At 34.2% G+C, this 24485-nt stretch overlaps 2 protein-coding genes across 3 annotated transcripts; both read left to right on the top strand.

Moving 5' to 3' along the window:
• Positions 1-4383: 4383 nt before the first annotated feature.
• Positions 4384-9108, top strand: LOC120075647 (methyltransferase-like protein 2). Of its 2 annotated transcripts, none has more exons than XM_039029231.1 (9): positions 4384-4811; positions 4943-5171; positions 5582-5709; positions 6046-6079; positions 6643-6718; positions 7546-7723; positions 7792-7881; positions 8428-8524; positions 8654-9108. In XM_039029231.1, exons 1-9 carry the CDS (start codon positions 4527-4529, stop codon positions 8791-8793), a joined length of 1257 nt encoding a protein of 418 aa, XP_038885159.1. In that variant the 5' UTR covers positions 4384-4526; the 3' UTR covers positions 8794-9108. The 2 variants fall into 2 exon arrangements, 1 of the variants encoding a protein (XP_038885159.1); XR_005481377.1 differs by having other exon boundaries at positions 4390-4811; positions 7792-7999; positions 8654-8681.
• A 3922-nt stretch (positions 9109-13030) lies between these two features.
• On the top strand, positions 13031-15017 carry LOC120075412 (protein BRASSINAZOLE-RESISTANT 1-like). The gene is made up of 2 exons (XM_039028790.1): positions 13031-13417; positions 13767-15017. The coding sequence occupies exons 1-2, from the start codon at positions 13178-13180 to the stop codon at positions 14460-14462; spliced, it is 936 nt and encodes a 311-aa protein (XP_038884718.1). The 5' UTR covers positions 13031-13177; the 3' UTR covers positions 14463-15017.
• The last annotated feature ends 9468 nt before the right edge of the window (positions 15018-24485 follow it).

Here is a 24485-nt window from a genome sequence, read left to right as displayed (position 1 = left end):
AATGAGGAGATATTTTTTTAGGGTCTATGAAGAGAGATGTTATATTTACCATTATTATTTTTACTTTTAATCAAACACGCTTCTCAAAATTTAAAGACCCCGCATATATTGTAAAAATTCATAGACCAAATGTATTTATTATAAAAAAAAAATATAGTGATAAAAATATATTTTTTTATATTATCGTTGCTAAATTTGCAAACGTTTCATTAGGAGATCGAGATTCTAATGGAGATAACTACAGTAATCTATGATTTTTTTTTTTTTTAATTTTAAGTTTTAAGATTAAGAAAAATATAATTACATAGGAAAATACTATATGACTTAGTTTTCTTATCATCAACTTCAGGTGTATGTGTAATACTGTCAATTGGAACATAGTTTAGTGAATAAGATATCTGCTATATTTTTTTAATATAAAAAATTCAGTCCCCTTTGCTATAAGACTCTTGTACAAAAATTGGTGCAATATATTAAGTTGATGTCTTAATTTATATATTTTAGCATCCAATTTTACACTATGATTTGAGATTTATTAGACCATTGCAAATGAGACAAGTTTGTGTATAAGTACAACCATGCACACAAAGGCACAATCCTTGATTTTTATTATCATATTATTTTTTAACTTTGTTTTTTGTTTTTTTGTTTTTTTGTTTTTTTTTGGAGATTATATGAAATACCACTCTATTGGCAATGAGTGGATCATTGTGAGCTGATTTTGGCCCCAAATTAGCAACTACTTTTACGAATAAATTAATAATAAAAAATATATTTTTAAAATTAAGATAAATTAAATAATATAGAGGAAGTACTTTTAGTAACTATTTCTTAGACATTTCATCTTAATAAAAAAAGGAACTATTTTATCAATTACCATCTATCTATTCTCATTTGATACAATTAATTGATCTATAGCTTGAAAATTTGTTAGATGGAGGTGGAAAATTAAATATTAATAGAGTTTGACTTGCAATTAATAAAGCATACCCTATTGCTTTTCATCAAATAAATAATCCCCTAATGTGGGGACATATCCACCAGTTTAATATCAAACTAGAGATTGTATAAATATTCAAAATATGGGTAATAATAAAGTTCAAATAGGGGTATAAAGTAATGCTTTAATGTTATTTTAAAATAGAAACAAATATTAAAAAAATAAAAAATGACCACGTGTCATTTTTTTCGTTGAGTGCAATTTGGATTACATAGACGGGCTGTACCCAAAATTTTCCTTCTATGTATATATTAACCTTAAAGAATTTTCAATTGTGTTGACCAAGTTGGGATGACTCTAACAAAACAAACCTAAGGTTTGATTTTGACCTCGTGGCTTTGATGGCCTGAATTTCTCACATTTTTCTCTCAAAAGAACAAAGAAAAAGAATAGAAATGGAACAAAATAATAATAATAATAATAATATAAAGTATAGAATGATTGAAAGAAAGAGTTTCTCCTTCTAAAGTACATAAAATAAAGACCATATATAAATAGTTTACAATCTTTATACTTTTTTCTGAATTTAGTCTTTAATCTTTTAAATCTATCAATTTTACTATTCATACATTTAATTTTTTTTTAATAAGAGATTTGCTAACGTTAAGCCATCTGGTCATTAAATTTTGTTTATTAACATATTTAAATACGTGGTGTCACTTAGAAAAATATAATTTTTTTAATTGACAGGTAAAAATTTGTTAGTAAGGAACAACGAGATTTCGTGTATTAAATAGTATTTGAGTTATATGTCCATGTATTTAAATATATTAATAAAAGAATAATATATTGGTACATTAATTTTCACTAACAATTGTTTACAAATTCTGTATGGAATGATTTGATTGAAAATTTCAATGCATCAAGGACAAAAGATTTAATGCATGCATTGATAATTATATTGGTTAAACAAGTTAAAAACTACTTAGAGCTTCTTATTGGGTATAGCTTCTTAATTATAGGATTTGATATGTCAAATTACCACTTTACTTTATTTCATTTGGTTGGTTTTGATTGAATATACATGCCTCCTATGTTTGAATTTCACTTTTATATTTTAAAATAGAGGTCTGTTTACTTTTAGAAGTTTTAAAAGTATGATAATATTTAAAACAAAACTTTTAATACACTTATTCAACTTGGATATTGACTATTCGAAAAAAATGTCGTACATAAAAGAAATTGAACTATAAAATCATATTCGATAATCCTTTAATTTTAAAAAATTAAGTAATTGAGTATATTTTATCCATATTTTTTTTTTACTTTGATTTGCATCTTTTTCATATACAACAATTGAATTCCTAATTAAATTTCAAAATAAAAATAACTTATTGAAAACGACTTTTTTTTAATTTTTAAAATTTTAAACAGTAGATAACAAATAAAGGAATTTTGAGATGAAAATAGTGTTTTTAGGCTCAATTTTCAAGAACAAAAACCTTACCAAACAGAGGTTTTAATTACATAGAAAATATCGTTTAGATTTCTTACCAACTATAAAATCAATTGAAGGTTTTGAAAATACTGTTTAATTTTAACAACATATAGATTTGAGTGAGTGAAGTGAGAATCCAAATTTCCAACGTTAATATTTAATATAATGTGTTTAGTTAGTATTTAGGTTTTTTAAATACTAAACTAAAATCATAATCACTGAACAAATAAAATAAAGGGACCATTTTAAATATTAAAAAAATATATATTTAAAAATAATTCTCAAAGGGCGTTTGTTTTACATATTGGACTCGGCATAGGTTAGGCATCTAAGTCCAACCCTTGTTTAAAACAAGGGTTTAGAAAACTAAGGCTTCCTACCCTATTTCCATGGGATTTGAATAGTGTTTACTATTCAAACTCATGGGTTACATTTTTTTTTCCTAATTTAGTTTAGAAAGTTGGTCGACCAAGTTCCAGACATCATCTCTGGTGGTCGCTATAGGCCAACACCGACCATCATCGGTCACCACTTCTGACGACCCTATCGATGGACTTCCGACTGTCGACTCTAGTCAAACTTCGACTGCCGTCGGCTAACTTTGGACACCACCTCTGGTGATTGCTGTCGGCCAACTTCGACGACCACCATCGACGACCCCTGCTGGTGAACTTTCAACTACCGACTCTGGCCAAACTTCGGCTACCATCGATCAACTTTGGAAAACATTAATAAAAATATTTTCAGTATATAACAAATCAAACAAACTTACATATAAAAATACTTATAAGAAATAGTTGTCAAATACATGTATTTTTATTTTAAATCAATAGTGTTTAAATAAAAAAAAAAGTCTAATTCATTCCAAATAGGCCATTAGTTTAATGATAATAATATTTTTAAAATAAATTATTTCTTTTATTATTATTTTTTTCATCTGGAATTTTTTCTTTTTAATTATTATTATTATTATATTATCTTTTTTTAATTCATTCTCATTCCTTTGTTTATATGTTTCATTTATTTCGGGAGATTTCCTTTATTTTATTTTATTTTTTTCTATTTCTCTTAGCGGTAAATCGATCACTACATATGCTTTTCTTCTTTTTATTATATACACATTTTTTGATAAAAAAAAAAATAGTAAGAAGGGATTAAAAGTAAATTGAACTAGATTTTTGCATAATTAAGTATATTTATTTAAATTATATGTAGAAAATCCCAATTTAAATTAGTAAAAGAGACAAGTGTCTATATAACATTTTATTTCAAAACCTAATAAAATCAAGATATCAAATTACAAAACAATAAATCAAATAAAATTATAATTTTAGTCAAATCTATATTTCAAAATTTTAAAAACAAATGTTTTTCTAAATTTTTTAATTATTAAAAACTTAACTATATTAAAATAATTAAAATGACAAGTTTGAACTAATCTAAAATCTAACTACGGATTAAATACATGAAAATATTTTCCAAACTCAAAATTTATAAATCTATACTTTGCACTTTTCTTAAATCCAGACTTAAAAAAATCTGTACTTCAACCACAATTTTAACTCAAACTATTCCAACCTAATCTACGGACTTAACATTGTAGGCTTACCATTCGAAACCTCTATCCCAAACGTCTTTTAAAAGTATAAAGTATTAACGCGATAACCACGCGGGCAGGGGTAAAATCGTTAATTCGAGTTCACGAGGCTACGCAAAACCAAACCAAATTACCCAAAATAACCATAGCAAAGCAAAGCAAAGCCCCCGCGATATTAGGTCACAATTGACCGACAACCGGCTCTATCTGTTCTTTTTCAAAATATGAAGAAAAAAAAGAACTAAAAGAACATTAAAAACGATGACGTGTCATCCAGAGGTCGGGAACCTCCTGGAACCATTCTAGTTTGTTCCAGAACCTTCTTTTTTCCGTACATGCGAGGGTCTGGCTGGACCGTCAATCGGTCGGCTTAGTGTTCGACCAGTGCACGTCGTCCGGTTCGGTTCACTGTCGGTGGGCATACGGAGGAAAGACTCTCCGCGCGACTCTGGGCAGTAGTCAGTGACGGTTGACAGTGAGACTTTGTGAAAATGGAGGATCGCTTAGCGAAGGATGAACTCTCTGTATTTTTGGAGTCTGGAATTCATCGATTCGGGGATTCTAAATTCATTTTCGTAGACCCAGTTCGTGTTTTGAATCGTTCGTACTCACGGTTTAGGGTTTCTCCTGCTGGTTACTACTCACGATTCTTCGATTACGAAAGTAAGGGATTAGAGAACAAGGATTGTTTATCGCATGCAAAGAAGAGAAAGAGGAAGGAAAAGAAACTCCGCTGTTTAAATGAGAAAGAACGTGCTGCCGATCAACGCCACCAGGTTTCTATATTTTTCTTTTTGAAAAGGAAACACCAGGTTTCTATATTTGTAATTTGATTTCATTACATTGTATAAGATGATTGTCAATGTTTCTGCGGTGGTAAATATTTTGTGGTGTTCACGTGCTGCAGGTGGCAAAGCCATTGTTACTGAAGGCACACGAGTCGTTATTGCAAGCTACTGATCTGTTGAGGGAAATGAGCAGTTTAAACCGTGAAGTTGGTTCTTCGGCGGAAAGCGAAGGGTTAGAATTTTCCAGTGATCAACTATCATTGATTGAACACGGACAGATTTGGCAAGCGCCTTTATATGAGATAACTCTTAAAGTCCCCGAGTCCAATCAGTCGAGTGAAGTTGGAGGTTGGTCAATTAAGGGGAAGGCATTTTGCATTTATATGATTCATGCTATTATTACATTTTGGATTACTCTTTTTGTTAGGACGTAATTTTATTTCATCTACTTCCAACTCATAGTAGCTACTCCATGCTGGTAAAAATTTGGTTCTTGCTTAGTGGTTTTTATGTCTTGGTCAGTCTGAAGTTTCAATATTAACCTGGTAAACTTTTGGCTAAGTTCCTGCGTTGTGTGAATATGACATTTTTTGAATTGTGTGCTAACATTATCCTTGTTGGATGTGTAGCCAAAAGTTTTCAGAAGGGGGCAAATAACTTTGACAAACTAATATTCCAGTGTTTTTGGCTCCACCCACTGCCTTCTTTAGTGGTGCTGGCAAATTCCTGACAATTTATGTACTCCCCTTCTGCTTCAGGATCCTCTTTCAAGCACAGAGTAGTTCCTTTATTCAATAACCTGGTTGTCAATGAGACATCTGATGAGGTGGAAGCTGAATTTCTCGATCATCAATATATATTGCCTCGTGAAAGTTGTTTCTACATGGTATGGTGGCGACCTTGTCAACATTTTTCTATTTCTGATTTCTTGGGCCATTTATTAATGAAGGTTTTCGTTTTTCATTACTTTTTGGTGTTCTTGAGAAGTGTTATTGGTTATCCAAACAATATTGATGATTTCTGTTTTTTGTTTTGATCTCGCCTTCTCTTCCAATCAAACCAATCATTAGTTTTCATAAAGAACCTCCGAATGTTTTCAGATGAGCACTGTTTTGTACTTCTGTCATTTGGGATATTTCAGATGCCTTTGTTTCTAAGATTTGTTAGGTTTAGTACCAAGTTGGTCTTACATGAAACTGTTTCTATTGTTTCCATGTACAAGTCTGATTTGAGGCAGGTTCACAACCTTATTCCTGGTAAGGTCCGCATGTCTTCATGTTTTAGACTTCTAGTTTTACGTCTAATTTCCAAATGATTAAGCATTTCATTTATGCAATTTATTATAGTAAAATCATTGACTTTCGTACTTAGTTGACAGAAAATCTTTAGTTACTTATTTGACAGTAAATAGAAAAAGACAGTAAATTCAGTTGATCTTTAGTTAACTTATCATCATGCATCTATTTTAAAAAATAATAAATAAGAAACCGAGCTTTTATTGAGAAAAGTGAGAATAACGAGCGCATAAAAAAATCCCATTAAAAGGGGAGTTGGTTGAGGTTCTTCTGTTTTAAACATGTGGTCTTTATCACTTAAATCTTCCGTCCCTTATTCTATTACAATGCTATTGTTCTTGCCTAGTTTTGCCATCAGATATCATCCTCTTCCTCCCATGTTAAGGATTTATGTAGAGGAACTACTTGTGGGGCTTAATATTGGTTTAGGAATATTAGTTATGTACACACACACACACACTCATGGAAACTTTGTATTATCTTCTCATTGGAAATGTCTGATTGTGTATTTGGTTGCTATGCAGCTAAAGCTATCTCTGGCTTCAGTCTTATTGTGATCGATCCACCATGGGAAAATGGAAGTGCTCAACAAAAATCGAAGTATGCTATAGCTCATTCATCTTATTCATTTCCATATCATTTTAAAGTCACCCAGCGTTTTTCAGATTAGTTAAGGCTTCCTATGCATTTAGAGTTTTGAAGTGCAAAGATGCTCTTGGTGTTCTAATCACAGTTGGGGATAATTTCAGATGTACTTCTGTGGAAGGATGTTACCGGGGGGTGGGGGGGTTACGGTTGTTTGCTTTAATGGGTCCACAAGGAAAAAGATAATGAGAAATTAGTCTACATTAAACCAAGATGCAGTAATCCAATTATTTAGAACCGTAAAGATTTGATTTCTAAATGTAAAAGTCAAACCAATTAAATATAGATCATCGGTCAGCATATCCCTATTGTTGTTGACAAATTACTGACAATAATGGTCGTATTTTCTTGATAACTTACTGCCTACTGAATTGACCTTGTAACGGTAAATCACAGGTTGACCTTAAGAAAATTAAAAAATGTTTGCTGTTTAAGTAAATATATTAAAAATTGACATTTTTATTTTCATGCAATTTTCATCAGAATATTCATTCTGTCCAGATGTTAAAATCTGTTAAAATTGATTATGTTTGCCGTGCCGAGCATTATTGAAGTTTGTAATCTCTAGTTAATATGTGACTAAAACTGGTATATTGTCAATAGTTCCGGGACCATCCTATTGGAAAAACAAATTTACTGTCCTTTTCACTTTCACTATATGTTTATTGTCACAACCTCATTGTTGCCATTCATCCTCAATTGGTTTTGCCGTACCTTCTTGCCACTATTGTTGAACATGTGTATGTTTGGACAATTAATGCATTTCTATTTAACCACAATAGGTATCCTACATTGCCAAACCGATATTTCTTATCTCTGCCTATTAAGAAACTGTCTCATAGCAAAGGAGCACTGGTCGCCTTGTGGGTGACAAACAGAGAAAAGTTCCATCGTTTTATTGATCTGGAATTGTTTCCTGCATGGGGAGTCGTACATATTTCCACTTATTACTGGTTGAAGGTCCGAGCTCTCCTTCCCCATCTCTCACCAAGTTGTTCTGACCTTTTATACCTACCTGCATTTTACAGGTCAAAGCAGATGCTTCGTTGATAAGTGATCTAGATCTCTTCCATCACAGGCCGTATGAATGCCTTCTCTTGGGCTGTTGTTATGGTGAGGTATCAAGATAATGGCTGATTAGGAAGAAAAAAAGCATCTGAATTGATTAAGGAAATAACTTACCTACCTACAGGAAACATCTTTGTATGCTGTGCCCACCAAGAGAAGAAAAAGAATGTAATTTATATACTTTAGTTGAATTAAAATGGATTTAGTTCCTAAATATTTTTAAGAATTAATATGAATTTTGTACTGTACTTGGTCATGAATAGAATGCTAATGTAAAATAAACACCTGATAGTTTGTCTACTTGTCTGTTAAGTAGCACCAACTCAGTCAAAATCTACTTGATGAACATGCTGGGCATCGTAGTGATATTCTTTACCATAGTCACTAATTAAAAATATACTTCATAAAAACACATAAACTGAATTTATAATTTAATCGCATATTTCTAACTTAAATACATTATAACAAAAAATTTTGGTATGTGGTTAGTTTAAGCAGGTAAGTTTTGTCCAGTGATTAATGCTGATTAGTTCGAACTTTTCAACACTCTAAACCTTTATTTATTGTTGACTTCTTTAAAATACTTCTGAGTAAAGGATTTTGAAGACCTGAAAAGTTTGAAGCAAACCTTACCTAAAGATCAGGTCATCATTAGCATTCCTGGTGATTACTCGAGGAAGCCACCAATTGCAGGTATCACTTTGAACAATGCTTTCTTTCTTCAAAAGTCCTCTGAAACTTAAACTCACATGGAATGAAATTTTGGATTCCTCTACTGGATGTATACCCCTTATCTGTTCCACCATTCTGCTTTCCATCCAGAGCTTCTGCAGGAGTATGTTCCGGGGCCAAAGCCTGGTCGCTGCATCGAACTTTTTGCTCGAGAGATGAATCCTGGATGCCTTTCTTGGGGTAACGAACCCCTTCACTTCCAGGAATCACAATACTTCACAAGGATATAGCCATGCTATGCTTGCCATGTGAGCTCTGCAACTCTCCTTCCTGCTGAGATCTTTTTGATTAATGTATCATTTTCAAAAGTCAAAAGGGGCGGCTACATGCTTTGATCCTTTGCCAGATTATTATTGATTGCTATGAGCCTGAACGAATTTACGTGCTCCCCATAGAGAGACCAGCATTATTCGCCTCTCACTTCCCTCTTAACTTGTGGACAGCGCATTGCAGTGAAGTTTCTATTTTATTCATGGGTGAACACATTTATTGTAACACTATAATCTTGAGTATTCAATTACAATCAGGTTATGTTCGGATTGACACTTGATTTGATTTAATACTAATAGCGATAGTTTTCGTTGTTATTATTATTTGAAGTTTTTTTTTTGGTAAAAAAATAATAGAGTATTCAATAAATAATAAATTATTGAATGATAAAGTGTATTAGACGTGTATTTGATTATTTTTAATGAAGTAAAAGCAAATCGTATTAGAGTATTTTTATTGTTAAAACTTTACTCAACATTCCAAAATCCTTATGTTGTTGCAATCCAGTCTTCAACTTGGTTCACATGATAACTTGAAGAAGAAACCGAAAGAGAACAAGCTTGGTTCGCGTGTGCATAGAAGAAACCGAAAGATAACATGGAGATTAAACTCTATGATATTTTGAAATGTAGGAAGCAAATAAAAATTAAACTCAAAATTAATATAAAAATGCATATTTTCCCCTAAGCGTAAATGGAGAAAACCAATAATTAAAAACCGCTCAAATAGGAGATTAAAAGATATAATTTGCTTGCCATGGCCATTCCCTTGTCTTTTCCCCTTTCAGATGCCCTCTCTTTGCGGCTTTTGTTTGAGGCCCACAAAGACATGCCTGTTCGGTTTGCTTAATAGAAATCCCTTTCCCCCACCTTATTTTAATATCAATTTATACCTAAAATTCTATCCTATAAAACTTTGAACTAATAATTGTATCTATTTAAATCCTCAAATTTTGTAAGTTTATCAATTTATATAATGATTCAATAGATATTGTATGAGACTTATAATTGTTTCAATTAAACTTTTAAATTGTCACAAGTGGATAAATCAACTTATTAAGAAACTTTTGAAAATTGTAAATGTGAAATTCTTAGATGTGTGTAGATTACTTCAAATATTGGATTTAGAAAAGTCGACAATTACAATTGGTTCATGAAAGATTTTCAAAGTTAATCTTGATTTAGAGTCCAAATTGGTACACATGATGTTTACCAAAACAAAATATAATGGACCGTATAAATTGATACATTTATGTAAGTTCAAACTTAAATTAATCTAATTATTAGTTTAAAATTTTAATTAATGCAACCTCAAAGTTCAAAGGTATAACTTGACATATATTAATTATTTATGTTAAATTGTGAATTTGGTCCTTAGTTCGAAAAAAGATACAATTTAGTATTTATAGTTTATAATTAGAATTTAGTTTTTATGATTTGATAAAACACTCATGACTAAGTGATAACTCTAAAAAAGAGCTATATCTTCTAGCTTAATTTGAGCTCGTTGTTGGATTTTATGTGTTTATTGTATTATTTTGTAGGTACCGAGCAATCAAGAATCAAGAGGTAAAATTAATCATTTAGTGAAGAACGGGGTTAATTTCAAGCAATTTGGAGGTAATTTGAGCATTCATGCTTCAAAGGAGCAGAAATTACGAAAATGTCACTGTCACAGAGTTGCAACGCTTGCCTGACGACGCTCTGCAAAGTTGCAACGCTAGCCTGGCGCTATAAGGCAGAATGTGCAGTGTTGCAACACTGCGATGATTTCTATAAATACCTCCCTTCATGTTTAGGTCAAAATATGCTAACTTTTAGGAGTTGAATTGATGGAGGGCGAGGTTGATCTTCATTATTCTTCTTTTCCCTTTAGAATTTAGTATCCTTAGGTTAGTTTTTCTTTTTGTTTTAGGTTGTAATCAATGGATCAAATGTGTATCTCGGATTTTTCTACAAATTAAGAGTAACTTCTATCTAATTTTCTTTGAGCAAGAAACCTATGTCTAATTTCTTGAGTTTTATGTAATTAAATTGTGATGTTCTTCAATTCTATGTTTTTCTTTGAATCTTGATGAATTTATATTTGCATTTGTGTGTTGGACCGACAACTCTATCATGATTGCATATCTCCGCTAGTTAATTTCAAGCTCGCACGTTTCCTCGTAGTTCGTCTATGCTTGATTTTACCCCAGTAGTAATGGTTGAATGTGCATGTTTAGGTTTATAGGTTGATCTTGAATCTTTGCATTGCATGTTTATTTTAGATTTGAAGACTAAACTTGTTAATTGAATATGACTTTTCCTGACTTTTAATCGACGCGATTGAATCTTTGTTCTTAATGCATATATTTTTCTAATTCTATATGATCACTAAAAACCCAGTAGAATTAAAAGCATATAATTTAATTAGGGCATGATCTTTTCGACCTTAATTAATAATTAGGATGCTGGATTGATTTATCTCTTCCACACAAAAATCCCCCATTTACCGCTCTAGTTAGAAAATTAACTTAACAAAACAAATCGCGCTTCCTTGCGGATCGACTCGGATTTACCACTGTTGTTACGTTTCAGTAGTAATAGGAGTAATTCGGTATTTACAAATTTTCTTTTGATCAAGTTTGAGGCTTATTAACGACATAAGTTTCGGGTTTGTAAAAAATGCTACCGTTAATCTTTTTGTGTTTATTGTGTGTTTCTACCTTGTTCGGGACGAGTAAGAATGAAGTTGGAGGTGTTTGATAGCTCTAAAAAATAGCTATTATTCCTAGCTTAGTTTGGACTCGTTATTGGATTCTATTTTGTAGAATTAAGCTGAACGAGGTTAATTTGAAGCAATTTGGAGGTGTTTTGAGCATCTGGGCTTCAAAGGAGTAGAAATTATGAAAATGCCACTGTCCCAGAATTGCAATGCTTGTCTGGCGCTATAAGGCAGAATGTGCAACGTTGCAATGCTACTTGTAACATAAGTTTGCACAACGCCAAGATTGCAACGCTCTTCCCAGCATTGCAACGCTGCGATGACTTCTATAAATACCTCTCTTCGTCTTTAGGTCAGGATATGCTGAATTTTGGGGCTGAATTTGATGGAGGCCGAAGTTAACCTTCATTTTTCTTCTTTTCCCTTCAGAATTTAGTGTCTTTAGGTTATTATTTATTATTATTATTATTTTTTTGTTGTAATCGTTGGATTGAATGTGTATGCTTGAGATTTATAGACTGTCCTTGAATTTTGGCATTGTATATTTAATCCATATTTGAAAAATAAATTGGTTAATTGAATATGGTTTTTCTTGATTTTTAATCAACGCGATTGAATCCTTATTCTTAATGCATATATTTTTCTAATTCTATATGATCGTTAAGAACCCAATATAATTGAGAGCATATAGTTTAATTAGGGTATGGTATTTTCGACCTTAATTGATAATTAGGACGCTTGATTGATTTTGATTTAATTGATTGTCGGCCTTTGTAGAGATTAGTTAAGTCGAATCGATTTGATAGTTGTACATGCATAGAATTGAGCGTTCGTTTAATTATCGATTTCCATGATAGAAATGCATAGAATTCTCTCTCTTGCTCTAGAAATTAGATAGACTCCTATTCTAGATTACATTTACCATTTTATTTTAATTTCGCACGTTTTATCTCTTCCACGCCAGAACCTCCCATTTACTACTCTACTTAGAAAATTAACTTAATGAAACAAATCGCATCCCTGTAGATCGACTCGGACTTACCACTGTTGTTACGTTTCAGTAGTAATAAAAGTAGTTCGGTATCTACAAATTTTTTTTTTTATCAAGTTTGAGGCTTATTAACGACATAAGTTTCGGATCTGTCACTAAGTAAGGAATATGTATGAAGATTTTACCCAACTATGGAGAATACTTATAAAATTTTATCACACGAGAAAGACTAAATTATAATCCTTAAAAGTATAAGGATTCAATTTTATTTTTTTTACAAACTATAGGACCAAATTTGTAACTAAAGCAATTATTTACGTATAAATTTGCAAAAAAAAAAAAAAAAAAAAAAACTCATCACGCGTGTTAGTGGTTGTCTTACGTGGAGTTTTAATCACCGTCCGATCCCGAGGGCCCACCGTTTCAATCATGCGGGCCCCAAAGTCAAAGGACAGAGATAATCAAACCGTAGTCGTCGTCGTCTTCTTCTTTATCTTCTTTTCCCACCCTGAAAATTCTCCATTTCTTCCGTCCACTTTAATACCCAAACTCCTTCGCCACTTCTTCCAATAATCCAAACCCCCACTCCCGTTTTCCATTTCCCGCCAGACTCACTCTCCCCACGCCATTATCTCCGCCGATCGCGGATTATGACCTCCGACGGCGCCACTTCTGCCTCCAATTGCCGGCGGAAGCCGTCTTGGAGGGAACGGGAGAATAATCGGACCAGAGAGCGTCGGAGGAGAGCCATCGCTGCTAAGATTTACTCTGGACTTAGGGCTCAGGGCAACTTCAATTTGCCTAAACACTGCGACAATAACGAGGTCCTTAAGGCCCTCTGTGCTGAAGCTGGTTGGACTGTCGAAGATGACGGAACCACTTATCGGAAGGTCAGTTTCCGCCTTCTCTCTCTTCAATTGATCTTCTTTTCTCATTTTTCTTGTTAATTGGAATGTTGATTTTCAAATGGTTTAGTAGATCTGAATGAAATGATTAATGTACTAGTTGTTGTCTTTGTTGGGTTTGAATTTGATCTGTTCTCTTCGCCACTGGGATCGATCTGGAGAATCGATCGATTCGTTTCAATTGCTTCGCCATGCGAATTTATTGTTGTAATTGACTTGATTTTAGTTTGTGAACTAAATCGAGCTGAGGAGCTTAATGTATTTTGATCAATTCTGCTTTGGTTGTGCCCTAGAAATCAAATGATATATGATTTTGTGCTTTATCTTACTGCAGGGATGCAAGCCGCCCCCAATTGATATTGTTGGCAATTCAACCAAAATCACCCCTTACTCTTCCCAAAATCCAAGCCCATTGTCATCTTCATTCCCCAGTCCTATGGGATCCTACCAAGTCAGTCCCTCCTCCTCCTCCTTCCCGAGCCCATCCCACTTCGACGCCAACAATCCGTCGAACCTCATTCCTTATCTTCGCCAAGCGATTCCCATATCGCTTCCTCCTCTAAGAATCTCAAATAGTGCTCCTGTGACCCCTCCCCTTTCATCCCCAGCCTCAAGGACTCCACAGCCATTCCCCAATTGGGAAGTCACTGCTAAAGAATCCTTGTCCTCCTTGAATTACCCTTTCTTTGCAGTATCTGCTCCAGCTAGCCCGACTCGCCCTCAGATCCATACTCCCGCCACGATTCACAAATGTGACGAATCTGAATCATCTACCAATGATTCTAGTCAATGGGCACTTCTCCGTGCCTATGCGCCTTCTGCATCGACAATGCCAACATCTCCCACGTTCAATCTTGTGAAACCTGCTGACCAACATGCTCTACATGGTGGTTTCATCAAAGAAAATGGAAGAGGAAATGAATTTGAGTTCTTGGGCTACAAGGTTAAGCCTTGGGAAGGGGAGAAGATCCACGATGTCGGATTGGAGGATTTAGAGCTCACACTTGGTAGCAGTAAGGCTCGGAGCTAAATGGAAGAAGAAATGGTCTACAAACATAACAATAGTAAGAAACCCTCTTTTGATTGATTCATGGTCTATCTGAAAATGGCATGGCCTGGCTCATTCCATTCAATATTATAAGTTAAAAACTCTACTTTATACAGTGTCTGTCTTTGAGGGAGGGAGCTTCATTCACTTCATTTCAGGCAATGATTTTCCTAGTTTGTTGTTATATTACATTACAGTGCATGTTTTAGGAAATCCCGAGTTTCTAAGATGTTTCAAGTCAGCAATTACTATGTAGATAGATGTAACATATGATGAGAAGGGGTTGTTGATATATTATCATCTTTAAAAACACTGAAAATGCACACATATTGCTCTGTTTTTCCTCATTCAAACTCTGTTTCAATTCAATTCAACCATTTGCCTGCGTTTTGCCATTGGATGGAACTGAAAATGGGGGGCCATGAGAGCTGGTTGATTGTGCTTATGGCAATGTCCGACAAGCTCCATGTTCAACCACACACTTTTAATAAATACATTTGGCAATGTAATAAAAGACGAGAAAGTTTTGTCCTTGCATCTCTTGGCTACATATTCAAACCCACTGCGCATGGGTTGTCTTCTTGAACATTACTTTCTAGCTTGCAGACCACATAATTTCTCACGTGGGCATGTTGATCAACAGTTTGAACATGATTATGTTCAAATTAAATTCAACTTCTCTTTTCGTGTTCAAACGTTAAAATAATCCAAGTGTGCTAGTGAATTTTCAATTCTTATTATTGGTTATAGGTTCAATACTTGGGTGCAACATATATTGATCTCCATGTATACCCTTCAATCCGAAATCTGAAAGACAAATGTTAGCACGATAAAATGTTTGTAATTAGACACTTCGATAAAATACACAAAATACACAAAGATGTGTGCAGTTCGAGATGCATCCAAATATTTTTTGTCAATTTATATCCATCGAACATGTTTGTTAGACAAATATTAGCACAATAAAATTTGAAATAGTAGAAGAAAATAGTGACATCAACTTTTCTTTTAAATAAATTGTGATGCTGTGCTATTCGACTTTTCATCATTAATAGATAATGTTAACTAAATTAATCGATGTTTGTCTTATCATAATAAGAAGAGAAACCATAAGGGGACGTTTGGTGTCCAGATTTGGAATGCTAAACTTGAAATGTTAAGCTTGGGAGGTTTAGGTGGAATGGATTTAAGAAAATCGTGTTTAGAGTGCAGGTTTTGGAAGTCTAAATTTAAGAAGTCTGCATTTGGAGTGCAAGCTTAGATAACTTGGGAATGAATAACAAATTTATAAATTTTGAGATTATGAATTATTTTCTTATATTTAATATGTGGCTAAATTTTAGATTAGTTTAAATTTGTATCTTAATTATTTTAATATAGTTAAGTTTAAAATAATCTAAAAAGTTTATAAGAATATTTGTTTTTTGAATTTTGAAATAGAGATTTGACTAAAATTATAATTTTGTTTAATTTATTGTTTTAATAATTTGATATTTTGATTTTACTAGATTTTGAAATACAATGTTATATAGACTTTTGTAGTATTTACTAATTTAAATTAGAGTTTTCTACCTATATAGTTTAAATAAATATATTTAATTATGCAATTGCAGTCTACTGAGTTATTTATTTTACATAAAATCTAGTTCAATTTACTTTTAACCCTCCTTACTATTTTATTTTTATTAAAAATGTGTCTATACAATAATAATAATAATAATACAAAAAGAAGCATATAAGAGATGTTACTTGTAGTGATCGATTTACAACTAGGAGAAATAGAAAAAAAGAATTCCAAAATAGAAATCTATTATTGATACTTTGTGATAGACGAAGTTTATCTATATCTATCAATGTTTTTTTTGCTATTTTTGTAAATAGTTTGACATTTTTTCTATATGTAAAATTTTTTCTAGAAAAAATAAATGAAATCTCTTAAAATAAGGAAAACATATACACAGAAGAGAGAATTAAAAAAAAGAAAAGATAATCTAATAAATCATAATAATTGAAAAAACTTTCCATGAAAAAAGAATTAGAAGAAAGAGAAAGTATGTTTTAAAAAATATTATTGTAATTAAATTGTGGTCTGTGGAATGAATTAGAAAAAATTGTTTTTCAAGAATTCATTTTTATTTAAACACATTTTTATATATAAGTTTCTTTCGTTTGTTATATATTAAAAGCGTTTTTGTTAATGTTTTCCAAAGCTAGCCCGTGGCAGTAGAAGTTTTGCCAGAATTGGTGTCGAAGGTTCGCCGATAGGGTTGCTGGATGTGTCTGACGATGGTCGTCGGAGGTGGCGGTTGAAGTTGGCCGCCGGTGGTCAAAATTTGACCAAAATCGGTGGCCGAAAGTTCGCCGATAGGTCACTAGAAGTGGCAATCAAAGGTGGCTGGCAACGGTCATTAAGGGTGGTAGTCGGAGTTGATCGGCAACAGTTGTCGAATGTGGTGTTCGAAAGTTGGCCGACAAACCTCCTTAATTAAATTAGGAAAAAAAAGTGTAACCCCATGGATTTGAATAGTGTTTACTATTCAAAACTATGGGAAATAGTGTAGAAGCGACTTCTTATACTCTTGTCCCAAACAAGGGTTGAGCTTAGGATGTCTAACCCATCACAAGCCTTACCATTGAAACAAGCACCCTCTAAGAAATTATTATTGAAAATTGAGTGAAATTTTTATCGGTGGTACACATTTTACGTCAGTTAAGTGATGCTCACTTTGACAAATTAGGTTATAATTGTATATAGTCATTTGGTTTATACATATACTTAGAAGGTCGTAGGTTTGATTCATCTACTTTCTTTAAAAAAAAAAAAAAAAGTTAAGAATATAATTCAACCTCTTAAATTTTAGTGGCTAAGGGTGTGTTTGGTTGTTTAAGTGTTTAATTTTGATAATAAATCATTTTAGAAAAAAATTGAAGTATTTAAAGATAGTTTAAAATAACTTTTGGAACACATACAAAATGTATTCTAAACAATTTTTTTAAAAGGTTTAAATCAAAATGACCTTTTTAAAAACAATTTTTTTTTATCTAGTTCAAACATGCCCTAAATAAATACAACCATCATAAAGTATGGATTTTATATTTAATATTCAACTTATACCTAGGTTAATTCTTGTTTTTTCCCCCTTTGAAGGTTGACTATCACTTTGACTTATACCATGCTTAGGATTAATTTCAAATAATTAAAATCACATTAACATTAAATTGACTTTTAAAGATTAAAGGCATGTTCATATAGATTTTGAACATTAGAAAAATAGTAATTTTAACCATTTAAAAATCATTCTCATAAATGTATTTAGTTAATAAATGACACGTATATCCAAGATTTTAAATGTCGATGTCGGCATAAATATTGAAGTCTTAATTTTATGAAAATTTTGATGGAAATATCAATAATATATCGATTTCAATTTTTTGTGATTTTTAAACAAGTTAAGATATCTATAATTTATATTATATTTTACTTTAGTGACATTTTGTTGCTTATTTCTTATGTTATATAAATTTTTTTACGATATAATGAAAATATCGATCACCATTCACATCGATGTCGAACACACGAAACATGTATTTGAATTTTATATAAAATAAAAATGTATGTTTACCAATGGTCAAAATCCAAGATCCAGTGGACTGAATGTGAAAGCAATAATATATTATTATTTTCCACGTTTTCGGTAGTCGTCATAATCCAAAGAATGGTGCACGTTTCTTTTTTTCAATTTATATACATCTAAATATATATAATAACAATCGTCTAAGCTTAATATTCAAATATGTGAATTTTCACGTACAAAGCTATGTCAAAAGTGACACACTTAAATGGTGAAACCATCTATATATATATATATATATATATATTAAGCTTAATATTCACTCATCTATATATATATAAGAACATGGTGCACGTTTCTTCTACTAATTTTGTTATTCAAGTAAATGGTGAAGCTAGTGAATGCTTTACCCTGAACAGAGGTTTAAGACAGGGAGATCCTATTTCACCATACCTAAGGTCCCTCAACTCTACTCAACTCCTTATTTCTCAAGGAAAACCTCACCAGGTGTCCTTGTATGTCTCAAGCAGATGATAGTTTAATCTTTTGTAGGGCCAATGGAATTCTCTCATTTAAAGAGTATTTTGAAGGCATTTGAAGCAGCAATAAGGGCTCGCATTAACTTTTCAAAGTCTAGAATTCTTGTATCCCCAAATGTCAATGAGGATAGAACCACGTTCCTTAGTAGTATATTGGAAATTCCAATAGTAAAAAATTTGGGCCATTATTTGGGGCTTCCATCTTTTCTTTCAAGAAGCAAGTGTAAAGGTTTCCAGTTTTTAATTGACAAGATATGGAAAACTCTACAAGGATGGTAAAGGAATTACATTTCAATTGGAAGCAAAGAAATTCTTATTAAAAGTGTTGCCCAAGCCATCCCGACCTATGGAATGAGTATCTTCAAATTACAAAAACAACTATGTTACGAAATCACAAGGAACTTTTCAAAAAATAAAAAACACTGGATCAAATGGGCTGACCTCTGCCTCTCAAAGGCCCTAGGTGGCTTGAGTTTTGGGGGCCTAGAAGGATTCAATAGAGCTTTAGTAGCTAAACAAAATCCTTGCAAACAATAACCTGCGCGTTTCCAAGGTCCTTAAAAGCCTATATTTTAGAGACAATACAATTCTTGAGGCTGATATTGGGAAAAATCCCTCATACTTATGGAGAAGCATCCACTAGGGTTGCTCACTACTCAAGGAAGGTCTGCGATTCATAATTGCTAATGGGGCCTCTACAAAAATGTTCCAAGACTTGTGGTTACCTAGAGAATCAACTTTTAAACCAAGATGTCCTTATACAAATTTTGAAGAGGCAAAAATTGTCGATTTTATTACCCTACAAGGTGAATGGAACATTAATTTACTCTTAAAAAACACCACTATTAAAGATTGTAAGATTATCAGTAGAGTTCCTTTGAACTTAAGGATGGAAGATAAAATAATCTGGCATCAAGATAAAAGTGGTTTCTAGGTATAAAAAATCTAAATTTTGTCAAAGCAGACTTGCAGTATTTTGTTTATTCAATTACATTTTTGGAATTTTGGAAATTTAATTGGATTACGAAAGATTTAATAGTTTAATAAAGAAGGAATTTGGAAATTGGACTTTTATGGCATATAATTTAATTTGAGATTAATGTCAGGAATTAATTTCAAACTGGAAGGGGAAGGGTTGCTTTTGGAGATTTAGTGGAAAGGAATTTAATAGAATAAAATGTAATAGGAAAAAAATAAAATAAAGTAAATATTTTATTTTATTATATTATATTTTTTCCTTTCCTTTCCTTTCCTTTCCTTTCCTTTTATTTTTCTTCCTCTTTTTATTTCCCTTTCTTCCTCACCGAACGCCCCCCTCTCCCTCACGCTTTCTTCCTCGCCGAAAGCCACCCTCGCTCGTATTCAACCACACGCTGAACTCCCCTTCGCGACCCATCGCCTCCAGTCGCTCAGCGCTCCACGCGCTGCCTCCCCCCCACCTAGTCATTTGAGCCTCGTCCCAACACGCCGAAGCCCTTCGGCTGCCGCATATCCGTACCTGCCATTCGTGCCTGGGTCGTGAAGCTGTTGGACCTGCTAGATCTGAAGCGCTGTGAGTTGGCCAGCCGCGTCCATCTGCCATGCCCAACCAACTTCCCGCCGGTGAAGCCAGATCTGAAATGCCGTTTCCAGCCGTGCGCCTTCCAGCCCCTACCGTCATCGTGGTTGTCGTCAGATCTGTTTTGGGTTAGACTTTAGTTTTAGGTGTCGTCAGATCTGTTTGGTACTCTCAGAGCCTCTACGTACTGTATCGCCCAGCATAACAGTCGACTGTGATAGCATGATCGTCTACACGAACAGTAACAGCACGAACAGTCACGAACAAGAAAGCAACAGGGACGACACCACTAGTTGGAGCCCTTGGTACTCTCAGAGTGAAAATCCAAAGTGTGGTCTTTGGTGAATTTAGTAAAGGTCGAAGAAAAGACAAATCGTGTAAACGATAAGCAAGTGGGAGAGAAAGAACTATCGTATAGCAAGGGTGCTTATCGTTTAGAAGAAGCTACACGACCGTGTAGGTTTTACTAAGCGATTGTTTAATAAAAGTTAGACGATCGTTTAGAAACGCGGCACGTTATGCGATCGTTTAGGAAAGGTAAGCAATCGTTTAAGGACAGGCGTGCGATCGTTTAGATGAGCAACTATCGTATAGGCTCTCAAACTAGGCGCTCGTTTACGTTTCCACACCGATTGCGAATTTTTCGAACTTTTTGCAAAATAAAAAAAAAATCATTTTATTTTTCAGTTACAATAACCGACTTCGGATTCTGCCACTAACACACGACCGAGAGAAGTTTTCAGCCAATTATCATATAATTAACCAATTTAATAATTAATGAATATAATCATATTATATTCTTACCCTATAGTTTGATATCACATATCTACTATAGTAATTTCTCCTTCACTTGATATAAATCATATTTATATCTAATTTTCTCCAAAATAACGTATCTCATACATTTAGTCAATTATATCATATATAATTAACCAGTCCAATTATCATATATAATTGAACTCTTTCTTGTCAATTTGAACATTTCAAACTGACCCAAACACTGATTCTTGACTTTATCCAAGCTACCCAAGGTACCTAATGGACCTATGACTCGAAGCTTCAATGGTACGTGAATAGCTGACTAAACTCTTTAGCCACGAGATCCACCATCCGTTAACTGCCAGACATTCCACTAAAGACCAAACAGCTGAACTCTTCTTACCACAGATATATTTTTGTGTCTATCGGATATAACCAATCATGAGTACGTGATCCTTCATAGATGCTCGTGAATACAACTGGGCCAGTTTACCATTTTGCCCCTGTAGTTATATCTCACTCCTTAAGTACCATTGATTTCTCTAATGAATACAACAGGTTCAACTATGTGTGAACACCTCTTGGGTCAGAGAAGGTGTGGGGCGCCACATCGTTCGAGCCTTGGAATCAACCCTTAAGGAAGCTATCTATCTACTTGCCCCTACTTCGGGGAAGGAGTGAATTCCATCTCGTGTAGCTGAGTTCCCAGTTCCAAAATCAGCGAATCCCAAAAATGGTAGGTTTGAATCGGCGACCTGGCACTCGCACCCATACAAATCAAAAGATCGTCCTCAATGGCAGGAGTTCCCAACTCACTCAGGATTGAGGTCATGATTCCTCGTTCTGTTCAGGATAAGTAATAGGAGGGATGACAGGATTTGAACCCGTGACATTTTGTTACCCAAAACAAACGCGCTACCAAGCTGCGCTACATCCCTTTCAATTGGTCTACAGTGTCATTGTAGAGAATCCCTGTCTTGTTTTCCACATTTTTTATTTATTTCCTCATCCTAGTGAAGTGAAGTCTCTGTCATGAATGGTGTTAGATAACGAGACGTTAACACTTCATGGTCAGGTCTTATACAAATTCTTTGTATAGGACGCCCCCGCTCACATGTCCCCTACATGGATGATCAGGATCAGACCATCTGTGACAAGTCACAACACTTATGACCATTTCAAAAAGCGGGTCGTATCCATAACGTTACCAGGATAAGGTTTCCCTCCTATATCTATATACTACAGACCATTTTGGTTATCACTCAAGACATGATCCACTTGTATGTCACCACATACATGCTTAAGTTACATACAGATAACTAGGGATTTTATGTTTATTGGTTTGTGGTAAAGCAAATAAAACATAAAATTGAACAAAATCAAAATGTGAAGTAAATATCATATATTATACAACACAAGCGTTCGTACAAATAGTTTACAAACTACAGGACATGAGACTTTAGGGCATCAACCCCAACAGTTATCTTTCAGGATTCACCAGAGGTTGCGTCTCCTTTGGGATTCATTAGAGGTGGTGTTATCCTTCGGGATTCACCAGAGGTTGTGTTTCCTTCGGGATTCACTAGAGGTTGCGTCTCCTTTGGGATTCATTAGAGGTGGTGTTATCCTTCGGGATTCACTAGAGGTTGTGTTTCCTTCGGGATTCACCAGAGGTTGTGTTTCCTTCGGGATTTACCAGAGGTAGTGTTTCCTTCGGGATCCACTAGAGGTGGTGGTTTCCTTTGGGATCCACCAGAGATTGTGTTTCCTTCGAGATTCACCAGAGGTTGTGGGTCCTATGGGACTTACTAGAGGTAGTGGGCATACTTAACTACAGTAGGATAAAAATCAGTTTTTCATGTATGTATGTGTCCCACGAGGACTAGAGAAGTTTATATGTTTCCATCAGAGGTAGGCATCTAGAGAACATAGATGCCTAGCCTGACCCCAGTAGTGAGTTTACTTACTGAGTATTTTATACTCATCATTTCTCATGTTGTTATTTCAGGTAAAGGTAGAGATGCACCGACAATTGACAAGCGGAATTCGTAATCGAGTCACTGGGACCAGTTTTGTGCTTCCGCTCATGATATTTAGATTTCTGTTTCTGTTTTTCAACTTTCAATTCGATGTTTGAAACTTACTATTAAGATTTATTTTTAGACCTATTAATTATCATTTATGATTTATGGGTACCCTATAGTCTGTTTTTAATATATGAATTTAATGAAGATCTTTTGAGTTCAACTTATTTATTTAGCATTTATTTCACTATAAAAGGGTGTCATTTTAAGTTTCGTGCATGCATGTGTTTAGTAACGGCCTAACTTGAGTCCTAGGGGGTCAGATCATTACGGTTGGTATCAGAGCCCACATTTTGGGTTTTGAAGACTGACTTACTACGTAAGTCTAGGTAATCTCTATGGCCCAGTAACGGATTCCTCGTCATCTCCAGGTATGTCTTACTAATGAAAGTTCAGAGTACATATATGAGATTATTGATGTAATGTTTTAGTAGCATGTTTTCTGAGAAAGACCCAGAGGTAGAAAACTAATTTATGAGTTCATGACAAGATATGGCACCTAAACTTAGAGCAAGAAAGACTGTTAGAAGAAGGGTTCAGGACCCTAAGTGCAACATCCACGAGTTCAGGATCCTCCCCCTCTAAGGGTGCAGGAAGAGGGAGCAAAGAGTAGCCAGACTGTCCCAATAGCTCAGAATCCACCTATGACCCAAGTCGATGAGAAGGCAATGGAAGCAATAATTAGTGAAGTCATTGCATCCTCCCTAATGGAAAAACTGCAGGAGCTGATTCGTAACACGATGGCAGGACAGACTACACAGAACCAGGTTCAGGAGGAACAGGTACCACCTGAGCAGTTACAGCAGACCCCCGCAGAATAGAGACATGCAGGACCTGTCTCTTAAGGCTAAGCATTTCAAGGATTTCAGGAAGTTTGACCTTCGCTCCTTTGATGGATCGTTAGGGGATCCCACTAAAGCAGAGATGTGGTTGTCATTGATTGAAACGGTTTTTCATTTTATGAGGTGCCCGAAAGAGCATAAGCTCCAATGTGCAGTTTTCATGTTGACTGGCAACGCAGAAATTTGGTGGCGTTCAGTAGAGAAAATAATTAATATTGGTGGGGAACTTGCAACCTAGGAGCAGTTAAATGAGGATTTTTATGAGAAGTATTTTTCGGCCAACACCCAGTACGATAAGCAGGCAGAGTTCTTGAACTTGAAACAGTGAGTTATGTCGGTAGAGGAATATGAGCAGGAATTTAATAAGCTGTCTCACTTTGCTCCTGAACTAGTAGCCACCGAGGCAGTGAGGACAGAGAGAATCATCTAGGGTCTAAGGAGTGGACTACGAGGTATGGTACATGCCTTCGACCTCAAGACATATGCTGCAACACTGTGGGCCACCGTGAGGATTGATGCTGACTCCCAGGCGAGAGAAAAGTACAGGAAGTTGCTCGGGATTGGGACATCTGCAGGTTAGAAAAGGAAGGCTGAACCAAGGGCTTTTGAGCACCAATAAAGGAACCAGAACACAGTTAATGCTCCACGTCA

The sequence above is a fragment of the Benincasa hispida genome, chromosome 4, assembly GCF_009727055.1.
Source record: "Benincasa hispida cultivar B227 chromosome 4, ASM972705v1, whole genome shotgun sequence".
NCBI classification, from domain to species: Eukaryota; Viridiplantae; Streptophyta; class Magnoliopsida; order Cucurbitales; family Cucurbitaceae; genus Benincasa; species Benincasa hispida.
This window is presented reverse-complemented; position numbering and strand designations above follow the sequence as displayed.